Here is a 22,500-nt window from a genome sequence, read left to right on the forward strand (position 1 = left end):
AAAAAAAATATTTATTTTTTTTAAGTTAAGTAAAACTAAAATTAAAACAATAAAAAAATATTTATTTAAAATTAAACATAAACCAGTAGGCACTAGCATTCACCATGGGTATTTTAGTTAAACTTTTAAAAAACTTAAATTAAAACCATTAATAATTATATAACACATGTGTGTGTATGTATGTATGTATGTAAGAGCATGGACAATTATTTAGCAAGTTATTAAGGTTAATTTCAATTTCGTGTTATTTTTACTTTTCAACATTATGTGTAAAACATGTTTTATATATCCGGAACCATAAAGCCATTTCTGACCTCTGCTGTAATAGCATTAAATTCAAAGTAAATGTCCCATTGAGTGCTTTAAGACATGAGGGGGTAAAGCTCCTGAAGGTATTTGACCTCCATATAAGGGAATCTCGTGGTTAAGTGCAGCTCTTCTCCAGTTGTGGTGGGTCAGCGAGGGGTTAATAGTCTGTCCATGTCTGTGGCCAGAGCAAAGCAGAGATAACTGTTTATTTGCTGATGAAATTACCATGTGTAGTGTTCAAGGGAAGGCAACAGATTGCATTGTTGTTTTTTACGGTAATGGACCGCCGCTTAGGGAACCAATAGAGTCATTTGCAGAAAGGTTGCAAGACTAATGTAAGAACAGCTCTCAGATCAGCTCAACAAGTCCCACCTGAGAGGTGTGTTCATGTAACTGTCCCGGAGCATTTAATATCACTCGTGTTTTTCATATATCACAATGTCCATACGTTTTTCAATAAGATAAACTAGATTTATGTTTCCTGAAGGAAATAAAAGTGCTTGCAAGTAGAAAAATAATATTGTTAGTTTAGTTTTTAGCCTTTGGTTCTGCTGTGTTTGCTGTTGCTGGTTGTCCACGGTCAAATAGATGCTATAGGAATACATGAACAATCACAATCCAGAGCAACAGTACTACTTTTCAAATTATTTTCAAATAGGGGGAAAAAAAAAACCCAGCTATGATGAGAATCACAACATTACAAACTTTGATTAGAAGCCAAAAGATCTTCAAAAATTGGACAAAAAGGTACAAGAGACAGTTCTTTTGGCACCATATGATTCTTTTTTGCATAATTCTGGGTATTTTTTCTACCTGGAATTCCACTGTCGAACATAATTAGTTAAAAAAATATGTTTCAAGGCTTCAACGAAAGCATATACCTTTAACAGCCTCATATCTCACAGTCTGTCTTTAAAGGTTTGTAAGATCTCGTCAAACGTCAGTACCCCTACTGAGAAAAATGAAAGGCGTTTTTACTTCTGGAGCCTGATGAATGCACTCAAAGTTCAGCATTAAAATAGATTTTTACAAGAACCAATCTTAGGTCAGGAGTGTTACTTATGATGACATTACTGGTGATTTTGAAATCTGAAACTAATGTGAATGTAAATCAATTGGTAATTTTTTTTTTTTTTTTTACTTTCATCTTAAAAGACTAGCTCACCTGAGAATAAAATGATCTATAATTTTCGCGACTTTATCTCATGCTTCTGACTTTTTTCTTGCAATTGTGAGTTTGCATCTTACAATTCTGACTTTTTTTCTCAGAATTGTGAGATATAAACTTGCAAACGCAAGAAAAAAGTCTGAATTGTGAGATATAACTCACAATTATGACTTTATAACTTGCAATTGCTAGTTTGTGAACTTTGAGAAAAAAAGTCCGAATTGCAAGTTTATATCTTGCAATTCTGACTTTATAACTCACAATTGAGAGTTTATGTCACGCAATTCTGACTTTGTAACTCACATTTGTGAGTTTGTCAATTCTAAGAAAAAAAATCTGCAATTCTGATTGCATACTTGCAAGTGCAAGTTTATATTACGCAATTGCGAGAATTGCGAGATACAAACTCACATTTGCAAAAAAAAAAAAAAAAACAGAATTGCGAGTTTATATCAATTCATTTATATCAATTCATTTATATCAATCAAAAAAGTCACAATTGTGAGTATATATCTTGCAATTCTGACTTTATAACTTGCAATTGGGAGTTTATGTCAATTCTAGGAAAATGTCAGAATTGTGAGTTTATATCTCGCAATTCTAACTTTATAACTCATATTTGTGAGTTTATATATCAATTCTGAGAAAAAAGTCAGAATTGCAACATACAAACTCGCATTTTGCAAGAAAATCTCAGAATTGCAAGTTTATATCTCACAATTCTGACTTTTTAACTCACATTTGTGAGTTTATATCACACAATACTGACTTTATAACTCGAAATTGCAAGTGTGTATCACACAGTTCTGAGAAAAGGTCAGAATTTTAAGTTTATATCTTGCAATTCTCACTTTATAACTCACAATTGTGAGTGTATATCACACAATTCTGTGAAAAAAGTAACATTTGTGAGTTTATATCTCGCAATTCTGACTTTAAAACTCAAATTTGTGAGTTTATATCACGCAATTCTGACTTTATAACTTGAAATTGTGGTCAATATCACGCAGTTCTGAGAAAAGTTCAGAATTTTGAGTTTATATCTCGCAATTCTCACTTTATAACTCACACTTGCGAGTGTATATCACAATTCTGCGAAAAAAGTCTCATTTGTGAGTTCATATTTTGCAATTCTGACTTTATAACTTGCAATTGCGAGTTTATATGTCAATTCTGGCATTATAACTCACATTTGTGAGTTTATATTACACAATTCTGACTTTATAACTTGAAATTGTGAGTCAATATCACGCAGTTCTGAGAAAAGCTCAGAATTTTGAGTATATCTTGCAATTCTGACTTTATAACTTGCAATTTGCGAGTTTATTTCACACAATTCTGAGAAAAAGTCTGAAGTTTATATCATGCAATTCTAAGAAAAAAAGTCAGAATTGTCAGTTTATATCTCACAATTCTTAGAAGAAAAGTCAGAATTGTAGGATAAAAGGTCACAATAACAACTACTGATGTCTGATTTTTAAGTAAAACTTTCTTTCAAGTCATATCTTTTTAGTGAATCATTTTGATAGTGAATAGTGATGATCTGTTCATCACAAAAATCGAACATATTAATAGTCAGATTAATTTTATAGTATTTTTTTTATGATTCTATGAAGCTTGATCATTTTGTTCCTAGTTCGTTGTAATTGCGTGGAAAAAAGTAACTAACACAGTGTTCAGTCTCTTTTTGTAAAATAGAAAATGACACATCTTTGGAGTGACACGAAAGTGAGTAACTAATGACAGAATTCTCGTAGTGCAAATGATTCCTCAAATAATCACATTGTTCTTAAATCGTAATGGCTAATTACCTCAAGTGCTTCTCCAAAAAGCAAAATCAATAGCGTATCATCTGCCAAAGATCTATCTGGTGTACAAAGTGTCTGACAACTACAACATCCGTCAGGGCCCTGAGTGGGTTCAGGAACGTCCCTCGGCATTAGTTGTTTGTCTCGGGTGTTTTTCTCGCCAGCTTCCTCTCTCTCCCAGTGACGAGGCCTCTCTGTGGAGGATGTGGGCTGTCATGTTCCCGCTCTCGTTTTCTCTTCACTTGACACCCCCTCGTTCATTATGCGGCTGTGACATCACCACAAGGGCAATCATACGTGTTTGATAAACGTGAGGCTCATTAGAGAGGGAGCTGATGTATGACTGCTATTTGCCGCTTTTGTGCCACGATGTGAAAAGATAAACAATGCTGCGGGGTTTCGCACAAACACACAAACACACTCCGCTATCGCACACCGATCAGCTGCGCCATTGTAGCCTTAAACGCACACGTGTGTCGGCCCGCAGAAGCCGAGTAACCTTCAGAAAACTGCATTGAGAGCGGCCGTGAGCTTTGTCTCTGTGAATGCTGCCAATTTTCCCTCTCACAAAGTAGAAAATGCCTTCGATGAAGTCTTACACGTGTGCTGTGATTGTTTGTCGTTGCAGTCTATCTTCGGGGAGACGGTGAGCGGCCCGCCCCAGCTGCCTCTTTTCTACTCACCCATAGACACCGTGGACATCAGCGTGAAGATGTGTGGCATCACCTTCCCCAATCCGTTCGGCCTGGCCAGCGCTCCACCCACCACCAGCGCCGCCATGATCCGCAGGGCCTTCGAGCAGGGTTGGGGTTTCGCCCTCACCAAAACCTTCTCATTGGATAAGGTATTTAAAAGAGCACAAATAATGCAAATCAGACTATAGTGGTTTTATTTTTTAGTTTTGAGTCAAAAGAGCTGGAGAGTAAAATGTTATTGCTCAAAGTTTTTTTTTTTTTTTTTTCATACTTCAGGGTTTTCAAAATTTTAAGGCCCCAGATATGACATCAACATTTTGATATTAATATTTTGGAAAGTAATAAGAAATGTTTAAATAAAAGAATTTTATTTATTTTTTTATGTTTTTTTTTTCCTTGCTATATTTTTATGTGGAACCCCTTGCACTTTTAAGCTCTCTGAGGTCAGTAGATTAATACTATACTATTTTATACTATTATTATTTTTATTTTTATTTTTATTTAGTTTTAGTCATGTCAGTAGCTTCCACTTATTTTACTTGCTTCTAAGGGAACGTTTCAACCTACTTGTAAGTGTTGTTTATTTTATTTTATTATTTGCATATTGTTTTTATTTTTTCCTTACATATACAATGTATATATATATATATATATATATATATATATATATATATATATATATATATATATATATATATATATATATATATATATATATATATATATACATTGTATATGTATGTGTATGTATAATACTATTATAATAGTATTAATATTTTGAGTTAGCTTTTATTTTAGTTTTTAGTTTTTTAGTTCATTTTAATTTTATATATTTTTTATACTGTTAGTTATTTCTTTTTTATATATGTATTTCTGTTTTAGTAATTTTAGTAGCTTCCACTTATTTTATTTGCTGCCAAGGCAAAGTGTTTTAAGTTTTATTTTATTTTATGTTTCCTACTATTTCTTTGTTTGTTTGTTTTCTTGTTTTTATTTTATTAATTTTAGTAGCTTCCATTTATTTTATCTGCAGCCAAGGCAACGTTTCAATCTACACTTTTTATCATTTATTTATTTATTTTTTAATTTAATTTTATATATTTTTTATACTGTTAGTTCTTTCTTTTTTATATATGTATTTCTGTTTTAGTAATTTTAGTAGCTTCCACTTATTTTATTTGCTGCCAAGGCAAAGTGTTTTAAGTTTTATTTTATTTTATGTTTCCTACTATTTCTTTTTTTGTTTGTTTTCTTGTTTTTATTTTATTAATTTTAGTAGCTTCCATTTATTTTATCTGCAGCCAAGGCAACATTTCAATCTACACTTTTTATAATTTATTTATTTATTTTTTAATTTAATTTAATTTTAATTTATTTTATTATTTTTTTATATACTTTTATTTTTATTTTCTTTTTTAATTTTAGTATTTTTAGTAGCGTCCACTTATTTTATCTGCTGCCAAGGCAACATTTCAACCTGTTTTTCATCTATTATTTTTTCATTTTTAAATATTATTTTATTTTTTATTTTATTTTTTTAATACTATTATTTCTTTTTTGTTGTCTTTTTTCAAATTTTAGTGACTTTAGTAGCATCCAGTTATTTTATCTGCTTCAACCAACTTTTTTTATCTTTTATTTTTTCATTTTTTTTTATTTCATTTTATTTTATGTTATTATTATTTTTTTTATACTATTATTTCTTTTGTTTGTTTTCTTTTTTTTATTTTAATAATTTTAGTAGCTTCCACTTATTTTATTTGCTGCCAAAGCAACATTTCAACCTGTTTTTCATCTTTTATTTTTTCATTTTTTATTTTTTTATTTTATTATTTCGTTTTTTATAGTATTATTATTTTTTTATTATTATTTTAATAATTTTAGTAGCTTTTACTTATCTCCTGCCAAGACAACATTTCAGCCTGCTTTTTTCATCTATTATTTTTTCATTTTTACATTTTATTTTTTTAATACTATTATGTCTTTTTTGTTATCTTTTTTTTTTTCATTTTAGTCATTTTCAATTTTAGTCATTTCATTTCAGTTATTTTATCTGCTGTCAAGGGAACGTTTTAACCTAAGTTTTTTTTTATTATTTTATTTTATGTTATGTTATTATTTCGTTTTTTTTATACTATTATTTCTTCTTATTATTTTTATTCTAATAGATTCTCCTACAATTCACTATTTTCATCCCCCCTTGTTTGTTTCGTTATCTAAAACAGGATATTGCAGAAAAAAAATGTACGAATGTTTATGAAAACAGATAATAGGCTAAATTTGGACTAAATTGTAGACAGCATATCAGATCATTTGATGTCATGACAAATCTGAGCATTGATTTGAGATCTCTTCTGAAAATTCAGAGGACACACATGAGATTACATGCCCTTTATCCTAAAAACATTTGCTCTCCATTTAATCACATTTATCATGAAAGCCCTCATTTGTGTTCTTTCCTTCTTTCGTGTTTCATCCAGCATCTCAGGTAACAATTCCAGTGTATTTTTATGAGACGTTTCTTCGATTTAATTAACAGACGAACCTGTCGAGAGCAATGTGACATGACACTATGACAGATGTTATTTTCACCTCCTCTTTATTCTGTGCTTAAAGCTATTTAAGTTGCATTATGATTTGTTATGATTATAAATGTTGTCGCCAAAACGAACATGCGCTCAAATACTTTTAATTATTCTTTTCCATGTTAAAGAATCCAAAAATAACACAGCCACAATTCAAAAACACTGTTTTATCTCTTTTTAAGCAGTATCAATATTAATCAAGAACATATGTTTGCTCTGTGTTGGCTCCTTTCCACTCATTAGCATCACTAGAGATATTAAACGGAAATAAATAAAACCCAAGATTAAAACTCAAAGACAGTCATTCGAACTTGTGATAGACATGGCTGTAGTAACGCAGCGAGCTCCTGACAGGAAAGAGTCTGAATTGTTTATTCCGACCCATGGTGCTCGGCGCTCAGACGGTGAGGGACAGCATGTGAAGTGTGTAAATGATGTTTCTCCTGCTCTGATGTGCGAGTGAGTGATGTAGCTGTTCCTGTTTTATAGACGCCTGTCACCTGCCTCCATTTCTGCTTTTATAAACTGCGCGCCGGCCCTTCGGAAAAGGTCAGCTTTTTATTTCCACAGACAAACGGCGGTGGGAGGGAAGAGGTGGTGAGAAACGTTACAATAGAAGCTGGAAATTACATCCCGCAACCTGTGTCGGTTTACCTTGGGAGCTTGGTGCACCATCTGGATGTTTTGCTTTAAAGAGCAGGTCATATGGTTTTTTAAAGTCTCTTAGTATTGTGTCAGAGTCCCCTACAACAGGTTTAATTGCATCAAAGGTCAGAAATCATTGTAATTTCTCAGAATATACATTTATACATTTCGAAACGGTTCATTCAAAGCAGCTTTGAGCATAATGTCTGTAAACTCCTCCCTTCCATAAGCCTGCTCTGCTCTGACTGGTCAGCTGGATTAAAGCGTGTTGTGATTGGCACAGAGTGAACGCTACCATCTGTGTTGCCACACTGCAAAAAATGCATTTCTTACTTAGTTTTTTTTGTCTTGTTTCCAGCCAAAATATCAAAAACTTCTTAAATCAAAAATTTTTCTTTCAAGATTTTCTTGTTTTCAGAAAAAAACAAGTCAAAATTAAGTTTTTGATTAGAACAAGCAAAATAATCTGCCAATGGGGTAAGCAAAAAAATCTGATTGCAAACTGAAAACAAGATTATTTTTCGTACCCCATTTGCAGATTCAAGCAAAAATGCACTTAATTTTGACTTGTTTTTCTCAAAGGTGCCATAGAATGCATTGAAACAATATTTTAAATTGTTCTCTGATATCTACATAGAAGGTATATGGCATAGGAAAGGGCAAAAAATCTCCAGAAATTGTTTTACAGATCCATTTACAACCCTAGGATTTGTCCCTAGAATGAAATGGTCTGTTATTGCCTTATTTGGAAGGTTCGTGAATATTAATGATGAGCTCTGCTCTGATTGGCTGTTTCACAGAGCGCTGGCACATGGAGGAAATATATATTTAATTACGGAGCTCTAGCCGCTTTCAAATATGCGGTTTGTTGAATCTGCCTTTTTGAATCCGCAACATTTTACTCTATTGTGATCGCATGTGCTCTGTGTAACGTTATACTGCAGCGACACAAGTACTTACCACACAAGATTTGATGCTTGTTAGTGATGCTTAGGATCTGTAAATCATTGGACATCATCAGAGCAGTGATCTCTCCGTTTATGTGGTAAGTGCAACGTAACAGGCTACCGCTAGAATTAAGCTAAGCATGTCCCTTCAGTGGCTCGCCTTATTTTACTGATGTGCTGATGTTACCGATGATTGGGCGATGCAAATGTTGGGGGCGTAACTATTAACGATCGGGACTATTGCGTAATAGTCAGTGTTATGTTGGAATTGACCTATTTTTCAGTGGTCTTCTGCAAACACCAGAATTATATAAGAAGGAGGAAATGGTGGTGTTTGAGACTCGTTGTATGTCATGTCCATGTACTGAACTGTTATTATTCAACTATGCCAAGGTAAATACAGTTTTTTATTCTATGGCACCTTGAAAATAAAACAACAATTTTTACTCGTCTAGAAAATCCTTCTTGATTTAAGAATTGTTAGATATTTTTGCTACAAACCAGACAAAAAATCTAAGTAAGAAAAGCATTTTTTGCAGTGCAAGTCCACGTTAAAGCGACCCCAATAACGTCATATTTAGCTCCTGGAATACAAATTTACCACACTAAAAAGTTTTTTACCAGTTTCAACTTAAAAACTTAAGTTTAGCAGCTGCCTTAAAATGTTAAGTTGAATCAACTTAAGTAATTTAAACTCACAAGTTAAACCAACTAATTTTGATTGTGATAAGTTAACATGACTTGTAGTTTTAAGTTGATTTAATTTAAAAACTTAAGGCAGCTGCTGAACTTGGTTGAATCTGGTGAAAACTTTTTACAGTGCAGAAGAACCCCGACAGAAAGTATTTTTACACCCCAGAAACGTGAATTTTAAAAAATGGGGTAGTTTTGAGTAGCAATTGGGCGGGTTTTGTTGTGAAAACCTGGCAACCCTGAACACCTTTACAAAAAACTAAAACAATAATAATATAGTGCTCCAATCCGTTCTGGAAATAATAACAAAAAAACATTTAGTTTAACCCTTTAACTGCCCCACCAAGAAAAAGGCAATGGAAAAAAATTTTGTTTGCATTTTTTATCTCTTTATGTCACTAATAACCACACTCAATGTTTTTTTTTTTTCTATAAATCCTATACTTTTTTAAATATTGACCCCTACCAAACGGTTGATATGTCACTTAATGGTAAAAGTACTGAAATTCATACTTATACTATGAAAATCTGAAAATATGAGCTATAACGCTAATTTATTTAAAATTATAATCAAAAAAATATTTTTGTATATTGAATCTTCTTTATTTATTGAAGTATGCCATAAAATATTTCAGGTTTTCATTTTATCACGGAAATTATGTTTTCTTGTTTCTATTAGACGTATACATGTAGTCGTTTAATAATGGTCTAACTGATGTCTAGTCTATTCTTGGGCTATGGTTAGAAGTCTATTAAATTTTCACTGACAGCCCAAATTAAGTCTTGTTTTAGTCTAGACCCATATTCACTGTCTATTAAATTTTATACATGTAGTCGTCTAACTGATGTCTAGTCTATTCTTGGGCTATGGTTAGACGTCTATTAGACGTCTATTTAATAGACGTCTTTTAAATTTTCATTGACGGCCCAAATTCAGTCTTGTTTTAGCCTAGACCCATATTCACTGTCTATTAGACGTATACATGTAGTCGTTCAATAGTCGTCTAACTGATGTCTAGTCTATTCTTGGGCTATGGTTAGACGTCTATTAAATTTTCATTGACGGCCCAAATTCAGTCTTGTTTTAGCCTAGACCCATATTCACTGTCTATTAGACGTATACATGTAGTCGTTCAATAGTCGTCTAACTGATGTCTAGTCTATTCTTGGGCTATGGTTAGACGTCTATTAAATTTTATACATGTAGTCGTCTAACTGATGTCTAGTCTATTCTTGGGCTATGGTTAGACGTCTATTAGACGTCTATTTAATAGACGTCTATGGTTAGACGTCTATTAAATTTTCATTGACGGCCCAAATTCAGTCTTGTTTTAGCCTAGACCCATATTCACTGTCTATTAGACGTATACATGTAGTCGTTCAATAGTCGTCTAACTGATGTCTAGTCTATTCTTGGGCTATGGTTAGACGTCTATTAGACGTCTATTTAACCCCTTAGTGTTCCAACGTTCCACCGGCGGAACGTTTTGCATTGAGTTAAGTTTGACAGGAACTCTAAGGGGTTAATAGACGTCTATGGTTAGACGTCTATTAAATTTTATACATGTAGTCGTCTAACTGATTTCTAGTCTATTCTTGGGCTATGGTTAGACGTCTATTAGACGTCTATTAAATTTTATACATGTAGTCGTCTAACTGATGTCTAGTCTATTCTTGGGCTATGGTTAGACGTCTATTAAATTTTATACATGTAGTCGTCTAACTGATGTCTAGTCTATTCTTGGGCTATGGTTAGACGTCTATTAGACGTCTATTTAATAGACGTCTATGGTTAGACGTCTATTAAATTTTCATTGACGGCCCAAATTCAGTCTTGTTTTAGCCTAGACCCATATTCACTGTCTATTAGACGTATACATGTAGTCGTTGAATAGTCGTCTTACTGATGTCTAGTCTATTCTTGGGCTATGGTTAGACGTCTAGACGTCTATTTAATAGACGTCTATGGTTAGATGTCTATTAAATTTTATACATGTAGTCGTCTAACTGATGTCTAGTCTATTCTTGGGCTATGGTTAGACGTCTATTAAATTTTCATTGACGGCCCAAATTCAGTCTTGTTTTAGCCTAGACCCATATTCACTGTCTATTAGACGTATACATGTAGTCGTTGAATAGTCGTCTTACTGATGTCTAGTCTATTCTTGGGCTATGGTTAGACGTCTATTAGACGTCTATTTAATAGACGTCTATGGTTAGATGTCTATTAAATTTTATACATGTAGTCGTCTAACTGATGTCTAGTCTATTCTTGGGCTATGGTTAGACGTCTATTAGACGTCTATTTAATAGACGTCTTTTAAATTTTCATTGACGGCCCAAATTCAGTCTTGTTTTAGCCTAGACCCATATTCACTGTCTATTAGACGTATACATGTAGTCGTTCAATAGTCGTCTAACTGATGTCTAGTCTATTCTTGGGCTATGGTTAGACGTCTATTAAATTTTATACATGTAGTCGTCTAACTGATGTCTAGTCTATTCTTGGGCTATGGTTAGACGTCTATTAGACGTCTATTTAATAGACGTCTATGGTTAGACGTCTATTAAATTTTCATTGACGGCCCAAATTCAGTCTTGTTTTAGCCTAGACCCATATTCACTGTCTATTAGACGTATACATGTAGTCGTTCAATAGTCGTCTAACTGATGTCTAGTCTATTCTTGGGCTATGGTTAGACGTCTATTAGACGTCTATTTAACCCCTTAGTGTTCCAACGTTCCACCGGCGGAACGTTTTGCATTGAGTTAAGTTTGACAGGAACTCTAAGGGGTTAATAGACGTCTATGGTTAGACGTCTATTAAATTTTATACATGTAGTCGTCTAACTGATTTCTAGTCTATTCTTGGGCTATGGTTAGACGTCTATTAGACGTCTATTAAATTTTATACATGTAGTCGTCTAACTGATGTCTAGTCTATTCTTGGGCTATGGTTAGACGTCTATTAAATTTTATACATGTAGTCGTCTAACTGATGTCTAGTCTCTTCTTGGGCTATGGTTAGACGTCTATTAGACGTCTATTTAATAGACGTCTATGGTTAGACGTCTATTAAATTTTCATTGACGGCCCAAATTCAGTCTTGTTTTAGCCTAGACCCATATTCACTGTCTATTAGACGTATACATGTAGTCGTTGAATAGTCGTCTTACTGATGTCTAGTCTATTCTTGGGCTATGGTTAGACGTCTAGACGTCTATTTAATAGACGTCTATGGTTAGATGTCTATTAAATTTTATACATGTAGTCGTCTAACTGATGTCTAGTCTATTCTTGGGCTATGGTTAGACGTCTATTAAATTTTCATTGACGGCCCAAATTCAGTCTTGTTTTAGCCTAGACCCATATTCACTGTCTATTAGACGTATACATGTAGTCGTTGAATAGTCGTCTTACTGATGTCTAGTCTATTCTTGGGCTATGGTTAGACGTCTATTAGACGTCTATTTAATAGACGTCTATGGTTAGACGTCTATTAAATTTTATACATGTAGTCGTCTAACTGATGTCTAGTCTATTCTTGGGCTATGGTTAGACGTCTATTAGACGTCTATTTAATAGACGTCTATGGTTAGACGTCTATTAAATTTTCATTGACGGCCCAAATTCAGTCTTGTTTTAGCCTAGACCCATATTCACTGTCTATTAGACGTATACATGTAGTCGTTGAATAGTCGTCTAACTGATGTCTAGTCTATTCTTGGGCTATGGTTAGACGTCTATTAGACGTCTATTTAATAGACGTCTATGGTTAGACGTCTATTAAATTTTATACATGTAGTCGTCTAACTGATGTCTAGTCTATTCTTGGGCTATGGTTAGACGTCTATTAGACGTCTATTTAATAGACGTCTATGGTTAGACGTCTATTAAATTTTCATTGACGGCCCAAATTCAGTCTTGTTTTAGCCTAGACCCATATTCACTGTCTATTAGACGTATACATGTAGTCGCTGAATAGTCGTCTAACTGATGTCTAGTCTATTCTTGGGCTATGGTTAGACATCTATTAAATTTTATACATGTAGTCGTCTAACTGATGTCTAGTCTATTCTTGGGCTATGGTTAGACGTCTATTAGACGTCTATTTAATAGACGTCTATGGTTAGACGTCTATTAAATTTTCATTGACGGCCCAAATTCAGTCTTGTTTTAGCCTAGACCCATATTCACTGTCTATTAGACGTATACATGTAGTCGTTCAATAGTCGTCTAACTGATGTCTAGTCTATTCTTGGGCTATGGTTAGACGTCTATTAGACGTCTATTTAATAGACGTCTATGGTTAGACGTCTATTAAATTTTATACATGTAGTCGTCTAACTGATTTCTAGTCTATTCTTGGGCTATGGTTAGACGTCTATTAGACGTCTATTAAATTTTATACATGTAGTCGTCTAACTGATGTCTAGTCTATTCTTGGGCTATGGTTAGACGTCTATTAAATTTTATACATGTAGTCGTCTAACTGATGTCTAGTCTATTCTTGGGCTATGGTTAGACGTCTATTAGACGTCTATTTAATAGACGTCTATGGTTAGACGTCTATTAAATTTTCATTGACGGCCCAAATTCAGTCTTGTTTTAGCCTAGACCCATATTCACTGTCTATTAGACGTATACATGTAGTCGTTGAATAGTCGTCTTACTGATGTCTAGTCTATTCTTGGGCTATGGTTAGACGTCTAGACGTCTATTTAATAGACGTCTATGGTTAGACGTCTATTAAATTTTATACATGTAGTCGTCTAACTGATGTCTAGTCTATTCTTGGGCTATGGTTAGACGTCTATAAAATTTTCATTGACGGCCCAAATTCAGTCTTGTTTTAGCCTAGACCCATATTCACTGTCTATTAGACGTATACATGTAGTCGTTGAATAGTCGTCTTACTGATGTCTAGTCTATTCTTGGGCTATGGTTAGACGTCTATTAGACGTCTATTTAATAGACATCTATGGTTAGACGTCTATTAAATTTTATACATGTAGTCGTCTAACTGATGTCTAGTCTATTCTTGGGCTATGGTTAGACGTCTATTAGACGTCTATTTAATAGACGTCTATGGTTAGACGTCTATTAAATTTTCATTGACGGCCCAAATTCAGTCTTGTTTTAGCCTAGACCCATATTCACTGTCTATTAGACGTATACATGTAGTCGTTGAATAGTCGTCTAACTGATGTCTAGTCTATTCTTGGGCTATGGTTAGACGTCTATTTAATAGACGTCTATTAAATTTTATACATGTAGTCGTCTAACTGATGTCTAGTCTATTCTTGGGCTATTGTTAGACGTCTATTTAATAGACGTCTATTAAATTTTATACATGTAGTCGTCTAACTGATGTCTAGTCTATTCTTGGGCTATGGTTAGACGTCTATTAGACGTCTATTTAATAGACGTCTATGGTTAGACGTCTATTAAATTTTATACATGTAGTCGTCTAACTGATGTCTAGTCTATTCTTGGGCTATGGTTAGACGTCTATTATATTTTATACAAGTTGATGTCTAGTCTATTCTTGGGCTATGGTTAGACGTCTATTAGACGTCTATTTAATAGACGTCTATGGTTAGACGTCTATTAAATTTTATACATGTAGTCGTCTAACTGATGTCTAGTCTATTCTTGGGCTATGGTTAGACGTCTATTTAATAGACGTCTATTAAATTTTATACATGTAGTCGTCTAACTGATGTCTAGTCTATTCTTGGGCTATGGTTAGACGTCTATTAGACGTCTATTTAATAGACGTCTATGGTTAGACGTCTATTAAATTTTATACATGTAGTCGTCTAACTGATGTCTAGTCTATTCTTGGGCCATGGTTAGACGTCTATTAGACGTCTATTTAATAGACGTCTATGGTTAGACGTCTATTAAATTTTCATTGACGGCCCAAATTCAGTCTTGTTTTAGCCTAGACCCATATTCACTGTCTATTAGACGTATACATGTAGTCGTTCAATAGTCGTCTAACTGATGTCTAGTCTATTCTTGGGCTAAGGTTAGACCTCTATTAGACGTCTATTTAATAGACGTCTATAAAATTTTATACATGTAGTCGTCTAACTGATGTCTAGTCTATTCTTGGGCTATGGTTAGACGTCTATTAAATTTTATACATGTAGTCGTCTAACTGATGTCTAGTCTATTCTTGGGCTATGGTTAGACGTCTATTAGGCGTCTATTTAATAGACGTCTATGGTTAGACGTCTATTAAATTTTCATTGACGGCCCAAATTCAGTCTTGTTTTAGCCTAGACCCATATTCACTGTCTATTAGACGTATACATGTAGTCGTTCAATAGTGGTCTAACTGATGTCTAGTCTATTCTTGGGCTATGGTTAGACGTCTATTAAATTTTCACTGACAGCCCAAATTCAGTCTTGTTTTAGTCTAGACCCATATTCACTGTCTATTAGATGTATACATGTAGTCGTCTAACTGATGTCTAGTCTATTCTTGGGCTATGGTTAGACGTCTATTTAATAGACATCTATGGTTAGACGTCTATTAAATTTTAATTGACGGCCCAAGTTCAGTCTTGTTTTAGCCTAGAATCATATTCACTGTCTATTAGACGTATCCATGTAGTCATTCAATAGTCGTCTAACTGATGTCTAGTCTATTCTTGGGCTATGGTTAGACGTCTATTAGATGTCTATTTAATAGACGTCTATGGCTAGACGTCTATTAAATTTTCATTGACGGCCCAAATTCAGTCTTGTTTTAGTCTAGACCCATATTCACTGTCTATTAGACGTATATATGTAGTCGTTCAATAGTCGTCTAACTGATGTCTAGTCTATTCTTGGGCTATGGTTAGACGTCTATTAGATGTCTATTTAATAGACGTCTATGGCTAGACGTCTATTAAATTTTCATTGACGGCCCAAATTCAGTCTCGTTTTAGTCTAGACCCATATTCACTGTCTATTAGACGTATATATGTAGTCGTTCAATAGTCGTCTAACTGATGTCTAGTCTTAAAACAATCTTAAAATTTTAATGTTAATACAGCAGTATTTGTCATTTAAGAAGTATCTGCAACTGATCATTATGTGTTTCAAACATTAATTCTATGATTCCATCATATTTACTTAAAAAATATCCAAAAGTGGCAAAAAAGACATACTTAAGAAATGATCTAAGTATATTCATGAGGAAATAACAATAGCTGTGTCATATTCATAACTATGAATGATCAGAAGTTTATATTTATCAGCAAATAGTCCATTCTGACTGCAGAAATGGATGATTTGAAAACATTAGCTTAGCATTTCTACCTTTTCCATAAAGTGACAAATCAACCGTTTGGTTGAGCACATTTTTGAAAAATTATTGAAAACATACTGAAATTTTTTTTGGGCAACAAGCAAATAATAATTTTGTAAAGTTAGGGCTCCTACAGTGTAATATGTCAAAAAAATATGCTTAGCTTGCAAAATTTCACCAAAAACAGTTCACATGGCAGGAGTGATTTCTTTGATTCTGACATCCATGAGAGAAGAAGTGTTGTCACAACTGACAGTGTTGCCAGATCAGGTTGACGATTTCCAGCCCAAAAGCTCACCAAAACCCGCCCACTTCAACAAAAACCAGCCCAAATTTTAACTGCCAAAATAATGAGAATTTTATTGCCATGTCAAGGTTGATAAGGACCATATTTATCTCTTTAAAAAAAGAATAATGACAAAATAAAATAAAGATAAATCAATTTCACAGGAATGTGGATCAAAACAGTACGAAAATATGCGTAAAATGTCCAGAAATCTTTTCAAAGTGGAAATTAACCGATGACTTTAACCCTTGGAAAAACGCATGCATCATTTTCAATGTCCACAGTAAAAAATATGCTAATTTCTGTGCAAAAAGTGCACAATAAAGTGATGAGAAACAAATGTAATGTAAAACCCCTTCACTCACAAGTCACTAACGTAAAAGACGTAAATTGATTGACAGGTCTCTGTTAAACTAAACCAGTAAGGGTTACGTTATGCAAAAATGAGTTGATGACTGCACTACACATTATATTACTATGATACTTTGAGCTCGAACGTACTAAAATAACATGACTAATGATAAAAGCGAAGAAAAAAAACAGCTGATTGGGCGGCTTTTAATTTTTTAAAGCAGCCCAAATTTTGTCTACCCGCCCAATGCGTTATTCTCCGGTCCAAGCCGATCAAAAGAAGCCCAATTGGGCGGAAACCCGCCCAATCTGGCAACACTGACTGCTGATTGACATAATAACATCTAGTGGATTTTTTTGGCATAACATAGCTCAACCAGATGGTAGAGATGGCTCAATCAGCTTAATTTAAGTTAGGTACTCCTCTTAATAAAATATAGTGACTCAAAATGTGCTCAACCATTTGGTCGAGCGGGCAGTTAAAGGGTTAACACTTATTCAACCAAATTGTGCCCACAGCTAAAGATCATTTACTCACTTCCTTGTCATCCAAGATTTTCATGTCTTTCTTTCTTCTTTCTTCAAAGAAATTTTGTTTTTTAGGGAAAACTTTTCAGGATATGTCTCCATATAGTGGACTTCTATGGTGCTCGCGAGTTTGAAATTCCAAAATGCAGTTTAAATGCAGCTTCAAAGGGCTCTAAACGATCCCAGTTGAGGGAGAAGGGTCTTATCTAGTGAAACAATCAGATCAGAATCAGAACTATTTCAGTAATATTGTGGTTTATCTGGAAACCTAAAACTGCACTAGATATACATCACATATTAGCACAGAAAACTAGATATTTTGAGCATCTACACATAACTTATCAATTGTATTTACAGATTGTGGTTCGGAGACTCTTGTGGAGGTCATTGCACACTGTCTGAATTTTTCGTATGTATTTTTCATTTTATTTTTTCTATGTTTTATGGTATTTGTCATCCTTATATATTAAAATGCTTGCTACAGATGCGAAAATGCAGAAAATCGAACCTGATCCGAATTTTTAATGACGGATGAAAGTTTCGGAGGCAGCGTGTAAACGTGATTGACACAATGTGAGTTCGTATATATTCTCAGTGTGCAATGACCTTTAGTCCAAATAAAGAAGATCAGAATCCAAAGAAGACAAAAGCCAAGATTAGAGAAGCAGTCCTCTGTAAAATGACGAGCACACAACTAAAGGTTCGAATTGCATTGCTGTAGTATCATGGGAAAAGTTTAGCTGCTAAACTGTAAACACATAACAGAACAATGATGGTGGATACGAGTGCTAACGTAACTGATGAAACAACACAGTTTTTAAACCAAAATACGTCTGTTACATTCTTTATTATTAAACAAAGTAATTAGAACAACAACACATTCTTAGGAAATAGTGGGTTCACAGCGAATTATCAGAACTATTTCAGTAAGACAGTAATATTGTGGTTTACCTGGAAATCTAAAGCTGCACTAGGTATTCATCTTATATTAGCACAAAAAAAAACTAGATATTTTGAGATGTACATTAACGTATCAATCGTACTTACAGATGTGGTACGGAGACGCTTGTTAGTCCAAATAAACAAGATTAGAAGCCAAAAAAGATAAAAGACAAGATTAGAGAAGCAGTCCTTGGTAAAATGACGAGCATACAACGAAAGGTTTGAATTGTATTGCTGTGGTATCGTGGAAAAAAATAAATTTTATCCTTGTCATCCAACATTTTTATGTCTTTCTTTCTTCAGTCTTAAAGAAATTGTTTTTTTTTTTGAGGAAAATTTTTCAGGATTCCTCTCCATATAGTGGACTTCTATGGCGTTCGTAAGTTTAAAATTCCAAAATGCAGTATAAATGCAGCTTCAAAAGGGCTCTAAACGATCCCAGCCGAGGAAAGAAGGGTCTTATCTAGCGTAACAATCAGTTACTTCCAAAAAAACCCCTGACAGTTTATATACTTTTTAACCTCAAATGCTCGTCTTGTCTAGCTTGTGTAAAAAAACTACCATCTCATTTTCTCTTCCAACTTCAAAATCATCCTACATCGAATTTTAACCACTGATTCTTTATATAATGTTACCTAGTGACATAGATCGGTAACAGGCTGAAGATTCGAAAATGTGACGACTCTAATGTGATTCTCAGTCGACTCTTTCTTTTGAGAGACAATATCTTGATGTATAATGCACTTTTTTTGATTAACAACTTTGCAGACTGTTTACCTTGAAGAACAGCTATGTTACAAACTGCAAAAAATATATTTTTCCGAAAACCCATATGACCTGCTCTTTAAGATCGCATTATCTTCCCTCGGAAAGTGACGACTGAAAGTTGCCAGTGCAAACTTCGTCACTCAAGTGTTTTTTTTTTCTTCCCCCACCCCCTTCTCTCTCGAGTCCTGCTTTACTCTTGACATTTGTAGATGCCAGATTGGGCTGTAATATACTGTTGCATCTATTGCCCGCCAGCATATGCCGAAATACCACCTGATATCTCGGTAAACAGAAATCATATTATTCTTTATTGTGTGCTCAGTGGGAGAGATTGTAAGGGGGCTTTTCTTTGGGGAAAAAAGATAAAGAAGTTCTTAATGTCAATATGAATGAACAGCCGCTATGCCGCTATCACCACCTTAAACACAGGGGATTTCTCTTTTTTTAATATCCTGTGCTTTTTTTTTTTCCACGGCCGCCCCCATATCGCAACATTACCACTGCATGCTATTGATAGAATTTGAGATGCTTAGAGGATTGTCTACGAATATGAGAATCTTCACGCTTCTGGGTCTCGTCGTTTGTGCTCGGCATCGCTAATTAGCTCGGTTGCGTGCTAGACCGGTGGAGAACTGCCTAGCAAAGCTCTGTGACCGTTAATTAGGATTAATGAACTGTATAGCATACGAAAACGTGTTGTTTTCTTGCTACTCCTTTGAAAAAGAGGCCGAACCTGCAAACAACCCATTGGCCTCACATCCATTTTTCACAAATGACGGGTTTTCTTTCTTTTTTTTTTATGCATCACACCAATTACAGGACTGTTAGATATGAGATATGTGATTGATACATTTGGCCCGTTTTGGACTAATTACGGATTCGTAGGCTACCTCCAGGGCCGAGGCCGAGATCCGAAGGCAACTGAGCCCAATTAGCTTTTTGACTGGTCAAGTCTGGTTAAATCACACCTGTAATTGGAGCAAACCTGATTAATAGCAAATGCGCCAATCAGCACCCCAAAAGGGGCCTGTAGGTGCTAGTTTTAGCCGTTGGCTTTTATACTCACGCGCTAATAGTTCCTTTGTGGCTTTCACAGGAGATTTCCAGAATAAAAAATGATCGCTGCTGACCTGCCAGACATCCGCCCACCTCCGAAAGCTCTTAAACTTTCTCTTACGAAAGTTTCTTTATCTTCCGCACATCAGTCTATTCTTGAACGTGGCTTCTCACCTCGGCGTAGGAGGATTTAGTGGGCAAATCTGAATGAACTAAATATCCATATTAAGACGGATTCTCAACTTTTTAATCGCGGTTAAAACAAAAGAGCGGCACTAGGAAGCACACATTTACTGTACGTCTTTTAATTTAATGAGAAATGTTGGATGAAGCTCCATGGTAACACAGATGAAGTGTGATGTGTCCCATCACCCCACCGCACACTATTGTCACTTTCTCTCTCGCCATCTTCTGCTAATTAGCAACCGGGATTTAATCAACTGCAGTATTTTTTATCAAGAACGGAAAGGTTAAAGGTCGCGAACCTCACGCGTGTACTCGCGATACACGCGTACACACCCTCTTACGGTTTGAGTGTTTATTAGGTGGCGCTGGTAATGTGTAACTCTGTAAATGAGCGTTTCGTGCGCTAAAGGGCTACAGGTCTCAGGATGGGATAATGAGATATTCTGTCGGTTTTGTTCTCATCAAGCTTGTGTAGCACAGCTTCGGCTCAGTCTGCTGTGAAATGGACTTGATTTTTATTTATTTACATATCATATGTACAATTATATCCTTCCAGGATTTCATTTTCAATGGGGATTAGTGGGTTAAAGGTCCAAATTGCAGTTTCAATGCAGCTTCAAACGGCTCTACATGATCCCAGCCGAGGAACAAGAATCTTTTCTAAAAAAATCCAAGGTGATTACATAATGCGTGACATCGAGCTAGTGAAAGATGAGCATTTGTGGTTAAAAAGTACAGCTGAGGTCAAAAGTTTTCACTCCCCTTTCAGAATCTGTAAAATGTTACGTATTTTAGCAAAATAAGAGATGTTATTGTTTAATACTGACCTGAATAAGATATTTCACATACAAGATGTTTGCATGTGAAATATCTTATTCAGGTCAGTATTAAACACTAAACACTAACTAAACACATGTGTTTTTGTGTTTAGTGATAGTTGTTTGTGTCTAGTGATAGTTGTTCATGAGTCCCTTGTTTGTCGTGAACAGTTAAACTGCAGGCTGTTCTTCAGAAAAATCCTTCAGGTCCCACAAATTCTTTGGTTTTTCAGCATTTTTGTGTATTTGAACCCCTTTCAACAATGACTGCATGATTTTAAGATCCATCTTTTCACACTGAGGACAACTGAGGGACTCTTGGTGGAAACTTTTTGAATTTGAAGATCAGGGTAAATGTAAGTTATTTTGTCTTCTGGGAAACAAGTATCTTCTGTAGCTTCTGAAGGCCAGTACTAGATATTAGGCAAAATAAGAAAATCTCTATTCTGTTCAGAAGTTTTCGTCCCCTGGCTCTTAATGCATGTTTTTTCCTTCTGGAGCATCAGTGAGTGTTTGAGTGTTTGAACCTTTTGTAATAGTTGCATATGAGTCCCTCAGCTGTCCTCAGTGTGAAAAGATGGATCTCAAAATCATAGTCATTGTTGGAAAGGGTTCAAACACAGTAAAATGCTGGAAAACCAAAGAATTTGTGGGACCTGAAGGTTTTTTCTGAAGAACAGCAGGCAGTTGACCTGTTCAGGACAAACAAGGGATTTATGAACTAAGCAGAAAAATAAAATAAAAAAAATCTTTAGGTAACAAGAATCAAGGGAATGAACTTTTCATGAACTTTTGAACTTATTTTCTCTTGTAGACTATATGTTTATGAGAAATATCGTATTCAGGTCAGTACTAAGTAAACAATAACATCCATTTTGTATGATGCCTCTTATTTTTGTAAGATAATTAACATTTAGCAGATTCTAAAAGGGGGGTGTAAACTTTTGACCTCAACTGTATATAATAAATTTGTTTTTGTTTTTTTAGAAAATGACTGATCGTTTTGCTAGATAAGACCTTTTTTCCTCGGCTGGGATCGTGTAGAGCCCTTTGAAGCTGCATTGAAACTGCAATTTGGACTTTCAACCCGTTGATCCCTATTGAAGTCTACTATATGGAGTAAAATCCTGCAATGTTTTCTTCAAAAACCTTATTTTCGACTGAAGAAAGAAAGACATAAACTTCTTGGATGACATGGGGGTGAGTAAATTACCAGGACATTTTTAATTCTGGAAGTGAACTAACACTTTAAACTAGAATTTCATATTTTTTTAAAGACCAGTGTTTTTTGTTTTTGTTTTTTGGCTTGATTAAACCCAGGAAGCTTCATGTGCATGTGTTAAATGAAGAAAAAAAGAAAAGCACGTCTATTAATTTTTCTTTGCCAGTACTAAGGAGAGCTGTTTCTG

General features: G+C 34.5%; 1 protein-coding gene across 1 annotated transcript in view; it reads left to right on the forward strand.

The window, feature by feature from the left end:
• The window catches only part of dpyda (dihydropyrimidine dehydrogenase a), a 277,186-nt gene that overhangs the window by 122,790 nt on the left and 131,896 nt on the right, over positions 1-22,500 (forward strand). The window contains exons 12-13 of the mRNA XM_073830591.1: positions 3,310-3,572; positions 3,914-4,129. Of these exons, the coding sequence (XP_073686692.1) occupies positions 3,310-3,572; positions 3,914-4,129 (479 nt within the window). The remainder of the gene's footprint in view (positions 1-3,309; positions 3,573-3,913; positions 4,130-22,500) is intronic.

The sequence above is a fragment of the Garra rufa genome, chromosome 24 (assembly GCF_049309525.1).
Source record: "Garra rufa chromosome 24, GarRuf1.0, whole genome shotgun sequence".
In the NCBI taxonomy this organism is placed as follows: domain Eukaryota; kingdom Metazoa; phylum Chordata; class Actinopteri; order Cypriniformes; family Cyprinidae; genus Garra; species Garra rufa.